The sequence below is a fragment of the Solanum stenotomum genome, chromosome 5 (genome assembly GCF_019186545.1).
Source record: "Solanum stenotomum isolate F172 chromosome 5, ASM1918654v1, whole genome shotgun sequence".
NCBI classification, from domain to species: domain Eukaryota; kingdom Viridiplantae; phylum Streptophyta; class Magnoliopsida; order Solanales; family Solanaceae; genus Solanum; species Solanum stenotomum.
Genome location: NC_064286.1, coordinates 55371626 through 55385492, shown reverse-complemented (window position 1 = coordinate 55385492; position 13867 = coordinate 55371626). Strand labels below are relative to the sequence as shown.

The following is a 13867-nucleotide window of genomic DNA, read 5'->3' as shown; positions in this document are numbered from 1 at the left end:
CAACTAACTATAAAATCTACTGGTCACGCAAATTCATGGCAGAACCATGAAAAGCACACGACAAACCCAGCAACTTATCCATTCATGACAATGAGTACATAATTTCATTAATAACAATTACACCCACCTTAGTTTCAATTCAAATTTCCCTTTTGTTCAACCCCAACAACGTACTGACAATATTTTGTCTCTTTTCTTTTAAAAACCACAAATTCCAACCATATCCCTTAACAATAATATCACCCTAAGATATGTATATATATACAATTTTACAAAGAATCTTGATTAGAACTAACCTGAACCACTTGAATTTTCCTGCTTCTTTGCTTTATGTCGCACGTCTAGGTTAGTTTTTTTCTTCCGCCTCTTTCTTTCTTTTTTTTTCTAAATTAATTATATATTAAAAGTAATAATTTCTACAAACCTATTTTAACAATTCAGACTTGGTCCATTACTTTTAATAATAAATAAATTACCCGCAAATTAATTAATTATAGATAAATGACTATTCAAAATTATCAAAAATGACCTTACGGGTCCGGGTTATTACATTCAATTAGTTATTTAGATTTCTTTTCATTTGTTTTCAATATCACCGTTTATGATTTATATTTCGCATTGTACATATTACGGATTTCCCGTTAATTTTTCGATTTTTATGCAAGTTTGTTTACATATTCATGTAAAATTTATGTATTTTAGATTTTTAGTCGATTAAACAATTTTTTTTCGATTCTTTTCTGATTCGTTTTAATATTTCAGATTTATTAGAATCTACAAATTCATTCATATGTTTATTTTGTTTGATTTTTAATACATTTATATTTGCTTTTAGGGTTTTAGATTTGGGGAAAGCATCTATCTTTCTACAGTGTCTGAATCAACAGTTTATTTGCGTATTCATTCTGTCTATCTATCAACAAGTTTTACATTGTATTTCAATCTCAATTAGTAAACCAACATGTTTGTATTTCCTTCTTAATTTGTATTCATCCTAACTGTATGATAACAATAATTTTGTATTTTATTGGTTATTCATTCTGTATTTCAATCTCAATTTATATGTGAACAAGTTTGTATTTCTCTTTTATTTTGTATTCAACGTAATTGTATACCAACAAGTTTTGTATTTTATGTGTCTACTTTACCTTTCAAAGTCAATTTGTATTTTAAATGAAGAGAGTATTTAATTTCTTTTGTATTCACAACTTTATATTCAATCTCACTTTGTATTTATAACTTTGTATTTTCATCTCACTTTTGTATCCATATATTGTTGTATTCAACATATAGTTCATGATCCATTAGTTTGTATTGTACCTTTCAAAGTCACTTTGTATTTCAAATGAAGAGAGTATTTCTTTTGTATTCACAACTTTATATTCAATCTCACTTTGTATTTATAACTTTGTATTTTCATCTCACTTTTGTATTCATATATTGTTGTATTCAACATATAGTTCATGATAGATTAGTTACATTAACTTAATGGGATACATATTATTGTATGCATTCAAACAGAAAAAACAGCTACTAAACTAAAAAAAAATCATTCGTTATACATCATAATTTGGAAACAAAACATTCGAAAAAAGCTATAAATCCCAATGCATACAAAGATTTCACTGATTCAATCAGAAAAAAAATACGTGATTGTTTTTCGATTGTTCACTAGATGCGACAAATTTATAGTTGTCAATTTTAATAAATTCTGTTTCAAAAATATGTCGTATTCAACTTGAAGAAGCTTTGAAAGTTATCAGATGAATGATTCGGAAGACAAACTAAATTATTTTAATTTTATTTTTTTTGATGTTCTTAAGAAGAAAGCAAAAAAACGCTCGACGGAAAGATGACTATTTATGCTCTTTTCAAAACGTAACTGATTGGTATTTAAAATCTTTTTTACCTTTTTTGAATTTTTTTGTTCCATGATTTTCTCTGTTTTGTTATTAATTATTTGTATTCTTTCAAATTAATCAAAATAAAATAAATACATAACTAATCCCTTAACAAACTAAAATAATGACATTTTTAATAAATAATGAAACCGTTGCTAAGGAGTCCCACTAAAAGCTAAAATATTGTTGTTTTGAAAATTTTCCCAAAAAAAACTTCTGCTGAAATCAAAGCATGATGTAGTCATTTAAGTGCATTTTAGATGGGCTGAGGTTGTGTTTGGATTGGTCAAAAGTAGTTGTTTTTTGGGCCAAGCCCATGAAATAATCAGAAATTCATGTTTCTTTGTTACATTTGTTTGTTTATCTCAGTCCCTAATTACTTATGTACTTTTGAATTGACACACTTATTAAGAAAATAATTATTGACATAATAACTTTATCATTTTACCCCTATTAATTATGAAGTGGATGAATAAAAAACTTAAGATTTTCAAGAAGTTCTACCTTTTTCAAAGTAATTAATTGATGGTATAATAGGTGAATTTTTTTTGTCATTTCTTGATTTGTCAAAATGGACAAGTAACTAGGAGCACAAGGAGTATTTGTTATATTAGTACTACTAGAAGGTTTTCTTAATTACCTTTTTAAAAATAGTTTACTAGACTCTGATCTAATATAACTAAGAGGTTTTCTTAATTTCCTTTTAAAAATAGTTTTCTTAATTTTCCTAAAAAATTAATTGGCGAATCTATTATTTTTAAAATTAATTAACTAAATTTTTTTTTCCAAATTATAAAGTTTTTTTGAATTTAGTTCCAAAAAATGTTTTGTAACAATCGTTATCATCTTTTAATTATGAGATTAGTCCTTGAATAGTTTACAATACTATAGAAAAACACTTAAATTTTTCTTCTGAATGTATTTAATTGGTGTATATAAGATTTGATGAAATGCTTGAAAGAAGAATAGTGTCGAGTATGATGAATTTATAATTTATCATTGTAGAGCTTGAAGGAGACTTTAAAATTAAGAGATCATTAAAAGATGAAGATTGACAAAGTAAAGCCTAATATTTGTGACGTTTAATATTTATTTTTCAATTAAAGATGCGACGTTTAATACAATGCTTAATTCGTGGACTTCATAAGTTGGAAAAGATTGAGAAAATTAATTGCATTGTGAATAATTTATACCTTATCATGAGTTATACATATAATATAGTTTTTGATGGCATATATGTGAAATGTGATTATGTTAATTTCTCATTAGAACTGTATGAAGAAGTGGTTAGGGAAAGGATATAGATGAATATACGTATACTATATCACTCGATATATATGTTGAGCATAGAGTAGCTACCAGTCATTTATATATTAGTTACAGATGAATAGTAAAGTCCAAAAGTTAGTTAGTTTATTATAGGTTGACTATGGTTAGGTTAACATTAACTATACTAGTTAGTTTACAGTTTTAGTAGATAAGTCACACTATATATGTTGGTACTGATTCATTGTATATGGACTTGATCTAATAATGCATACATAATACAGTTTCTCTATTCTCAGCTGCCATAGCTGCTCTTAATTCATCAATATACATGTGCAAAGTATATATCGAAAATCTAGTAACAATTATTTTATTCAGGATCTGCTTTTAGGTTTTGAGTTCCTAATTTGTTTTGGAATCAATTATTTTATTCAGGATTTTCTACATCTATAAATAGTTCATCAAAATAATTATTAAGAAAGAAGGATACAATGTGAAAATAACTTTTGATTTAGGGTTTCTTCTTTTCTTCTCTTTTATTTTATTTTACATCTTTTATTTGAATGATTTGTTGTAATTTCTCTATGTCTGCCTGGAGTTAAACTTCTCGTTCTTGCATTATATTTACTTACAATATGATTGTTTAGTGATTTTGATTCGGCATGATTTGTTTATCATATTAGTTGTTCTTATATTCTTGTGATTACTATTTTGATGCTTGATCACCATTGAAATAAACATATTGTCCGAATTGAACTTGGGAGAGGAATAAGAGGATAGAACGTGGAATATAAGGAGCATGATTTTTTCTTAATAATTAGGTTAATTTGTATGTAGGAGAGGGATATACCTAGAAACCATGTTTGGTCACTATACAGGAAGAAATTGTAATGCTCGGTACTTAATCCATACTATCCCCGCTCAATGATGTAGTTAGGGTGTTATTTATCGTAGGTGATTAGAGGTCGGGAGACCATGATCATACATTTAACTCTGTGAATCAATAACTAGATAATCAAATAAGTTGATGAAATTGATGCTAAACATGATTGTTAGTTAAATTATAATCCTAGATTGATTCATTCATTGATTTTGTGAACATCTATCTTTTCTTAGTAATTGTTTTTTAGTTATTTTATCTTTATTTTTAGTTTAGTTAATATATTCATCTTTTGAAATCCTCCCCTTAAAGAAATAATTAGAATTAATATAATTTAGTAAGAATAATTAATTGACAAATCCTTTGGGTTCGATAATCCGGTTCTTTTAAGAGCTACTATATTACTTGTGCGATCGTGTACACTTGTGCGTGCAATTGGAAGCAACAAGTTTTTGGCGCCGCTGCCGGAGACTTAGAAATTAATTATTCTTCTAGGTTATACTTTTTCTTTTTTGTTTTTTTATTTATTTTAATACATATTTTTTTCTACTAATTAATACTTTTCATGGGATGAATGGGAATGAGGATTATTCACAAGTGGTAAGACTTTGTCCTTATTGCAAAGGAGCTCACTTTTGGCAACAATGTAATTATATTCCCGAGGGAGAATTGTGTGCACTATCTCTATCCTGTGAATTTTGTAGGGGGTTGTGGGTTGATTGCACCCTGTGTTGCTACCCTACTCCAAAACCCTCTCATGATGATGCTAATAATCTTTGTTCCTTTGATAGTATAAAATCTTGCAGGAAATTAATAGAGGAATCTGAATAGCGCAGTAGGAGAATCATATATGTGATGTCACGCTATATAGATAGAAAAATAAAGCACTTTCAAGATGTTAATATGTTTTTCTTGCAAACTCAGAACTTAAGCAATGAATTGAATGCAAAGGTTGCCGCATTTGATGCTCAACAATTCAATTATGAGTTTTGTGATACTAAAAAGGCACTCAGAAGTCAAATTGAGGATCTAAAACGAAAGGAGATGCAATGCAATCAGACTTTTCTTGAAGATGCCATATTTGGGAAAGAGTATAAAACTGAGCATGTTGCGATTGGTGTAAGTTTGAAGAGGGACATATTGGACCCCATTCAATCACTTTTCAACATTATTTTTAGATGCTTATGTATCATTCGAGTCATCTGAACTAATGGAGAACTGTAGATGAGGAACAAGGCCCCTATATCTTAAGTTTTTCTAGTCCACGTAGATAAACAAATATTCCTCACATAAGGATCAAGAAGTGCAAGATGCGACATTTATTACTTGTTCTTTTCTCTTTATACCACCACCCCTTGAGAGGAGCAAAAAAAAAGATGTAAAGTTAGGGGTGCAATTCATAAGTTCAAAGTGGAAAGAAAAATGGTGAACTTACTTGTGTTGTGCCGCGACGTTAAATTAGACGCTTATTGGGAGGCAACCCAATTTATAGTATAACTTTTTATTTATTTTATTTTATTTTATTGTCATTTTTTTTTTGTGAAGTTTTTACAGGTTTTGAAGAAGTCTGAGTATTCGAAATTTGGAGCTAAGGAGCATGTTTGAGCTTAAGAATGGGTGACGACCCTTGATGAAAATTGAGAGAACATGCTACTAGCTAGGCTTAAAGGCCCAGTGAGTTTTCCTAACCCTTGTTTTAAAATTTTAATTGATGTTTTGGGGACATAGCATATGTTCAAGTGTGGGGTGGTGATCCTTCCGCATATTTTGGTTAGGGTGAAGTGTGCTTTAGATTTGTTTAATATAGTTTTGTTTTTTTTTAAAAAAAAAAAATTGGACAGTGAAATCCGTATCCAGTCCGAGTCGCGGACCTGGTACAAAAACAAATCGTAAAAATAAAAAAATAAAAAAATATAAAAAAGTTTTTTTTTCGTGAGTAGGAGCACACTTAGCTCAACCCAAAAATAAATTATTTCTCTCACTCATTAGCCTATGTTGTTGCACTAGGGACAGTGCCATGTTCTAAGTGTGGGGTGGGGGAATGAATTCCTAGTTTTTACCGTTTTATTGAGTCTTTTCTTTTTTAGGATAGGTTCCTTGGCTTTTGTTTTCGATTCTTTTTCTGAGGATAGTCCCTTCAAACCAAGTGTTTTTTATTTTTATTTTTATTTTTTAGGAATAAATTTTATTTTTATTTTTATTTTTTTGAAGAGAAAAGAAAAGACCCTTTTGAGTAATGTGATACTTACTATTTGGGCCTAATTTTAAGTAGTACTTCCTCGTGAATGATTGATTGCTAGTGAAATTGCAAACTCTTTGACATCTAGGTTCATGATTGTGACTTTGTATATAACTTATTTTATTTTGTAGTTTGTTATGATCATGTCTCTCTTAGAAGTGGAATTGATCCACCTTTGATTGATACTTGTGCCATGTGTGGTGAGAATTTGTTTATTCCATGTTTTGCATCTTAATCTAGAACTTGCCCTGCATGTTATTGAAGCGGAATAAAAAGTATTGTTTTGTTTAGGAGATGATAATAGGCTTTCTTTAATTTGTCTGGTAAATTTTAGCCTTTTCAGATATTATATCACTAGTTAGCCCTTTTGAGCCTGTGGCCTTTTGTTGATAGCCATATTTTACCCTAAACTATTTTGTTGAATCCCTAGTTTTTGCACCTTGCTTCCTTGAGCATTATAACATAGACTTATTCTAATTGCTAATTCTGAAGAAAAAGGGATAGTTGAGTGAAAAGGTAATCAATGATAGCTACAAAGTGCTTAAAAAGCCCTCTTTGAAAGAATGTGATGTGAAAAAAAAATGAACAAAAGAAGTTACATTGATGATGGCCCTGGTCCTTCGAAGGACATCGTGCACCTTAACGCATGCAAAATACGTAAGTTGAGGGTGGCTATTATGAAGGGAAAAAAGTGATTGAAACATTCTTGAGATGATGAGAATTACTTGTGAAATAATTGTTGAAGAGATGGCTGAAAATAAAGAGAAGAAAATAATGGGTGATAAAGTCTTAAAATGCAAATTGCTTAAGAAGTGTAAGTCACTATTATATAGTTTTCCTACTCGTTCCCTAGCCTACATTACAACCCGTTAAAGTCCTATTTGATTCTATTCAAGCATGATTAATTAGTGGAGATGTGCATAATGGGAAAGCCTGTAACATCTCACACCTAGAAACGACTATAAAGAGTTTAAACTATGAAAATATTGATTTTTGGAAAGAATAAGGAAATCTGGAAATTTCCTTAGAAGTGAGTTTTGGCCTTTTCAAATGGTCATAACTCCTAGCTCAGGATGAGTTAGGAGCAGCTATGGATATGGTTGGAAAGCCCTTGGACCGATCTTTCCAACGCCACCAAGTTTCCGTGATTTCGACATCATATGAGTGAGTTATGTCCTTTGGAAGTTGGGCTGTTGGAATACGGAATTGTCTAATCCGGATTTTAGAAGGGCGATTCAGTCTTTTCCTTACCTAATTACTCTAATTCGTTTTTAGGGGATTAATTAGGGTAAAACCTGACTTTATTCAGTTTAGAAAATTAGAATTTATGCTTAGGGCTTGGAGAAAAGAGAAAGGAAGAAAGAAAGGAGAAAAGCCAAGATTTCACCAAGAACGTCAAGCGTTTGGAGTGAAATTCGTCGGGGGTAATCCCTATTAAGGTATGTGAGATCTTTTCGTGTTGGGTTAGTTCACCCACACACCAACTTGTTTAATTTAGCAAAGATTGGAGTTGTTTGAATGTTAAGAAAGTGAAGTTCTTGAAGAACATTGTTGAATTCTTGTTGGTTGATTGTTGAATGCCTAGTATTGATTTGCTTCGTGTTCCGGGTTGTTTTTCAAGTTAAATCTATTGGGTATTGAGGGTACTAATGATCCTAAGTGTTTGGGAAAAGAACCATTGAAGGTAGGAGGATTTAGAGTTAAAAATCGAAGAAGAAAAATCGTCAAAACCTAGGGAAGGGGGGTAGAGCGCCACGCCAGCCAGCGCACCCCAAAAGGGACTCTGAACTCCACCCCTTGGGGCGACGTGCCAGCCAGCGCGCCCCAGCAGTCTCTCTGATGTTTGAGGGTTGGCGCCCCGCGCCTCTCAGAGTGTTAGGGACGCCAATTCTCCCTATTTTTCCCCACCTTCTCGTACTTGCTCCTAAGTGATGTACCTATGTTTCCTAGTCGATTCCAACACTCTAAAGTACATTTAAACATCATGAAATCATCCATAAACATGAGATCATGAACCTTGAATCCATAATTCAATTCAAGGAAAGTTAAGTTCAAAGTCAAATAAGTAAGAGTCAAGTCTAGAAGTTAAGTTGGCAAAGTTTCTTAAAGTTTTCAAGGGTCTTTAACAATGTTTTAACGTCATTTTAAGACTTAGTTTTTGATGTTAAGCAAGAGTAAAGCTTTGGTTTGAAGTTCTTTCTTCAAAGAGGTATATGGGGACTATGTATTTCCAAAGAAGTTTTAAATGAAATGTTTTCATATTTAAACAAGATTGGAAACTGAGATTTCCAAAGAGCCTTCGGGCTAGTTTTCAGAAAAGAGTAATCGCTTTCTAAATGAAGCTAGAAGGGAAACTTTGATTTCCAAGATAGCCTTTGAGCTAAGTTTTTGAGCGCTAATCTCAAATCACAGAGGAAATATGTTTTAAAAACATAAGAGTCAATACATTATTGGGAATAGTATTGAGCACCGAATTGGGGGAGCGTTCAAAGAACCCACAACCCCCATAGAACCATGTAGCCATCATGGGTAAAAGAGGTTCATACTTTTTAAATGAATCCTTTTCAAATTAGATTAGTGGATCCATTAGGCAGTTCAAGTTTTATACCTTTGGTCGGGTATATGATGCTCTGGCAGCGTGAGGTTGATCGTTGTATCATCACTATAGCTCTTATTTGATGATTGTCGGTTAGAGAAACTCCCACAGCAGTTATTGTATTTTTATATACATCAGTTCATTTGTATTTCTGCATATATCTCAGATTTATGGTATCTTTGCATACCCACAGAGTTTATAACATGCTTTTAAACAACTTTTCTTACATTGCACTTGTTTTAAATTGTTTTATATTGAAATGAGTCAGTCAGTCAGGTTGAGTTGAGTTGAGCTAGGTAAGTTATTCAATTTCTTTCAGATTTCCTTCTAGCCTATGTTGCTTAGTATTCCAACTCGCATACTCGTACATTCAATGTACTGATGTCAATTGGCCTGCATCGTCTTATGATGCAGATTCAGGTAACCAGGATCAACATCTAGCGCTTCGTTGATCCAGTTGAGCAGCTCAGAGTCAGTGGTGAGCCTCATTGCATTCAGGAAGACTCTTTTATTCGCTTTCAGTCTTTTATAATATTGTGGGGTTTGTCCCAACATCCATCTCAGTATTTTAAAGGCTTCATAGACAGTCAGATAGTTATTAATACAAATGTCTTTCTTTATCCTTCAGATGTTGTTTAATGACTTAAGTGTCATTATGGCCAGCTTATTATTCTTTAAGTTGTTATTTGAGACATGTTTATTTGAGTTAAGTCTTCCGCTGAGTTAAGTATGTCAAGCCAAGGGTTCGCTTGGGGCCAACAATGGTCTCCGAGTGCCAGCCACGTCTAGGGTGTAGGCTCGGGGAGTGACAAAGCCTATGGTTCTTTGTGCATACATGTGAATTTTATTTCTGAGTGTGAGTTGTTCTTTGATACTAAGTCCTTAATTTATATTTAATCTTTTGACTTGAGTGTGTAGACTTTTTCTTCTTGTGAGGGCACTTGTTTGATGATGGATAAGTGATTTTATTAACTTTCTTTGATGAGAATAGGTGAGCAAGCTTAAAATTAATAAGTTCAGAGTCCCTCTTTGAGGTTAGGAGGTTAGAGGTTTGTTGTTAAATGGATATCTTGCATAATGATTGAGAAGTGTACTTGATATTTTGAAATTGGTATATGGCCTAAGTGCTTGTAGTAATGATTTATTTGAGATGAACTAAGAGTGGTGAGATACTTCAAATCAGCTCCTGGTCTAGGCTTGTTTATGTCCTCTCAGAGTACAAAAATGATGACTACCTACTGTGATTCTGACTCTGGAACCTGTCTACAAACAAGAAAGTCTGTAACTGGATACTTAGTCAGATTCGGAGATGCTATAGTCTCTTGGAAATCAAAGAAGCAAGACATAATAGCTAGAAGTTCTGCTGAAGGCGAGTTCAGGAGTATGTCTTCAGCAGTTGTAGAAGTAACCTGGCTTATTGGACTATATAAAGAGCTAGGAGTAGACATCAAACAACCAGTGAATCTATTCTGTGATAGTAAAGTTGCAATACAAATTGCAGCCAACCCTATCTTTCATGAAAGAACCAAACATTTTGATATTGACTACCATTTTGTTAGAGAAAAGATAGTTCAAGGTATGATCAAGACTGATCATCATGTATCAACCAAAGATCAACTGACAGATTTACTCACAAAAGGATTGTGGAAAACTTCTCATTCGTATTTGATGACCAAGCTGAGTCTGAAAGATATATTTCAGCCATCAACTTGAGGAAGGTGTTGAGCATAGAGTAGCTGCCAGTCATTTATATTAGTTAGTTATAGATGAATAGTAAAGTCCAAAAGTTAGTTAGTTTGTTATAGGTTAACTATGATCAGGTTAACATTAACTATACTAGTTAGTTTGCAGTTTTAGTAGATAAGTCACACTATATATATATGTTGGTACTGATTCATTGTATATGGAATTGATCTAATAATACATACAAAATACAGCTTCTCTGTTCTCAGCTGCCATAGCTGCTCTTAATTCATCAATATACATGTGCAAAGTATATATCGAAAATCTAGTAACAAAAAAAGAATAGAGAAAAGGAAAGTATATCGAGTACACAAGAGACATACTAAATAAGATAGATATATTATCAAGATTGGATTAACGTAATACAACCAATCGTGAAATTTCGATACAAAACCCCCAAAAACACAACGAAAAAAGAAAGAGACAACAGACACAACACATAAATAATGGATCCATAAGCAGGATCACACTCCATTCATCTTATTCTTAATTCTCCTCATGGTTCCATATTCTGATGATCTACCTTACTGAACCCTGCATCGATGAATAAAACCAATATTAACAAAAGAAAACATAATGACTAAATAATAGTAGTATTAATGATCTTTTAGATTACACATAAATATTTTTGAACTAATAATTTTTCTACTTACTTACGAACACACCTATAGACTTTCTACTTTACTACTATCCTACCTCCATCATGTTGTGACAATGTGCTAGTACACATTATATTGTAAATTACTCTATGTTATATGCATTCATATTATGCTTAATATGAAGAGTTACTTATTGTCGTAGATCAATTATAAAACATCATTACAATACCAATGAAAATATCATAAGTTCATAACGTACGTGGAACAGTCAGTGGAGGGGCTGATCTTGTAAGGAATGTTGACTCCACAAACACTAGGGATACCGGCAGCTTTGTTCAAATCAATTCCCTTTATAGCATTAGCGGCTGATTTCAAGCAAGTGCATGCTGTCTTTCGATCCGCGGTAGTCTTGGCTGAACCCAACAGACCCTTAACACCACCGCAACAGCCTCCTAGAGGGCCGCGGCCTTGAAGATAAGGGAGGCAAGGAGCCAGGCCAGCTGTAACTTGACCACAAGTTAATGCCTCTGCATGGGGTGCAATCACCACCATACACAAAACCACAAAACATGCAATCTTGCTAACCATTTCCATTGTTAATAATAATAATGAAAAATAGAGAGGATAAAATGATAGTAAAGAGTAGTATGAGGAAATGTGTTTTTTTTGAGTGATGGGTGCAAAAGATAGTGAGATCTTTGGATTTTTATAGAGGGAAAATTGGACTAGATGGCCAATAGAGGTTGGTGGATGTTATGGTGAAATTTAATGCATTTTGATATAGTACATTATTATGGAGGTGCCACGCTAGGCTATAAAGTTATGAGGTCTAGTAGTATGGTATTAAAAAATTGTAGTTTCTTCATTTTAATTTGCTTGGTCTTTTTTGATTTGGGATAAAATTTTAAAATGCATATTATGAAGTTTTTAAAATCTTGTAATTTAAAATTAATGATATGTCAGATGTGTAAAATTGTATTTTGAATCTTATGTTCTTAAATTTGTCGGATGAAAAGTTGAAATTAAAGAATTGCAGAAAAAAAAAAGGTCATTCTTTTTTAAATGGACCAAAAAAAGAAAGTATTTCAGACATGAAACGGAAAAAGTATTTTATAGGTTAAAAGTTATACAAAAAAAAATTAAAAAAAATTAAAAAAATAAATATATATATATATATATGGACTTGACACTTCACGCAGGGCCCATTTGGGAGTGGCGTTCCCAATAGGATTTTCTCCATACCCAAGATTCGAATTTGAGACCTCTGGTTAAGGGTGAAACACTCCCACCAATTCACCACAACACATGATGATTGTGTACTATTATTACTTACTTTCATATTTTACTTGTTTCTAGCTGATTTGACATCATTTTAATAATAAATTATAGTGTGACCTAAATTTATAGAGATCAAGTAAAATGAAACGAATAACTTATATGTTTTATGGAGTTATCTTGTTCTTACACTTGCCAAAATCTCCTCGATTGTGACATAAATTCATGTCGGTCCCAATATTTGGTGCATCTTTATTCATTTGGTAGAAATTAAGATTGGACACGAACCAAACACATTAATTAGGCCAAACAGGAGGAAATTTCTAGAGGCATAGTCCTAGCTAAAGGCCTATAGTCTGGTGTATTTTAGGGGATAATGTTTTCACATGCATGAATTTAATATTTATTTATACATATTGTTCAATTTTATAGATAAAATAAATAATTTAGACCCCTAATCTAATATCTTTTTCATAAACTTTTTTAGTTTACTCAAAATAAATTGAATTGTAAACCAAATATGGAAAATTACATGACAAATATCTAGCATATATTATGTAATATAGCTATAATTTGCTATTATGTGGATATAGTATTGCGAAATTTTGCTATTAAGTTTTCTAATTATATAAATCCAGAATTTGTTTAATTCGGTTCCTGATTGTATAATTCCAGAATTTGTATATGCTTATCTTAGCTATTTGTATATAATTTTTAAAAAAATCGTAATAAATTATCCTATTTGTTTATTGGCAAACGAAATATACAAACGGAGTTTTGAAAATTCTTAAGTATATAAATACATGATTTGTATATACTTATCATGTTTGTATATCTCGCAAGCGAAATACATAAACCACAACCTCTATAGCAAACGAAACCATAACTATAAAATATATTTACTGAAACTATAACTATAAAGTCTTATTATGTCTATTATAGTAGCAATTTTCTCAAATATACCAAATTATTGATCTTTGTTTGTCATATTAACCCCATTCATTTTCTCCTGCAACGTCTAGGTTCCTGTACGTGCCCATATCGACAAAACAGCCCCACGTGATTATCGATAAGCCATTTTGAAATTAGTCCAATAACCATATCTGTATCAATGTGATCCACATTGTGTACATTCTCGAAAGGATGAATCCAGAGGAATTTAATAAATCAAATTTATTTAAGGGTTTGGACATAAATTGGTGATATATATATATTATACTAGATATGGGATCCCGTGCCAGCACGGGGCCCAATATATGTTACTTTTTTATTTTAATTTATATGGTACATATGAAATTTGAAGTTAATCAATTTTTTAGTATGTTTTTATATATTTTAAGTTGCTAATTATTTTTATTTAAAGTATGT

At 31.7% G+C, this 13867-nt stretch overlaps 1 protein-coding gene across 1 annotated transcript; it reads right to left on the bottom strand.

Moving 5' to 3' along the window:
* Positions 1-10945: 10945 nt before the first annotated feature.
* Positions 10946-11915, bottom strand: LOC125865021 (non-specific lipid-transfer protein 1). Its single transcript, XM_049545170.1, has 2 exons — positions 11484-11915; positions 10946-11159 (listed from the first exon to the last, which is right to left on the bottom strand). The coding sequence occupies exons 1-2, from the start codon at positions 11816-11818 to the stop codon at positions 11150-11152; spliced, it is 345 nt and encodes a 114-aa protein (XP_049401127.1). The 5' UTR covers positions 11819-11915; the 3' UTR covers positions 10946-11149.
* Positions 11916-13867: the final 1952 nt, after the last annotated feature.

Bases quoted from the DNA above. Each gene is read 5' to 3' on its own strand.
- LOC125865021 (XM_049545170.1), bottom strand. From the start codon at position 11,818: ATGGAAATGGTTAGCAAGATTGCATGTTTTGTGGTTTTGTGTATGGTG.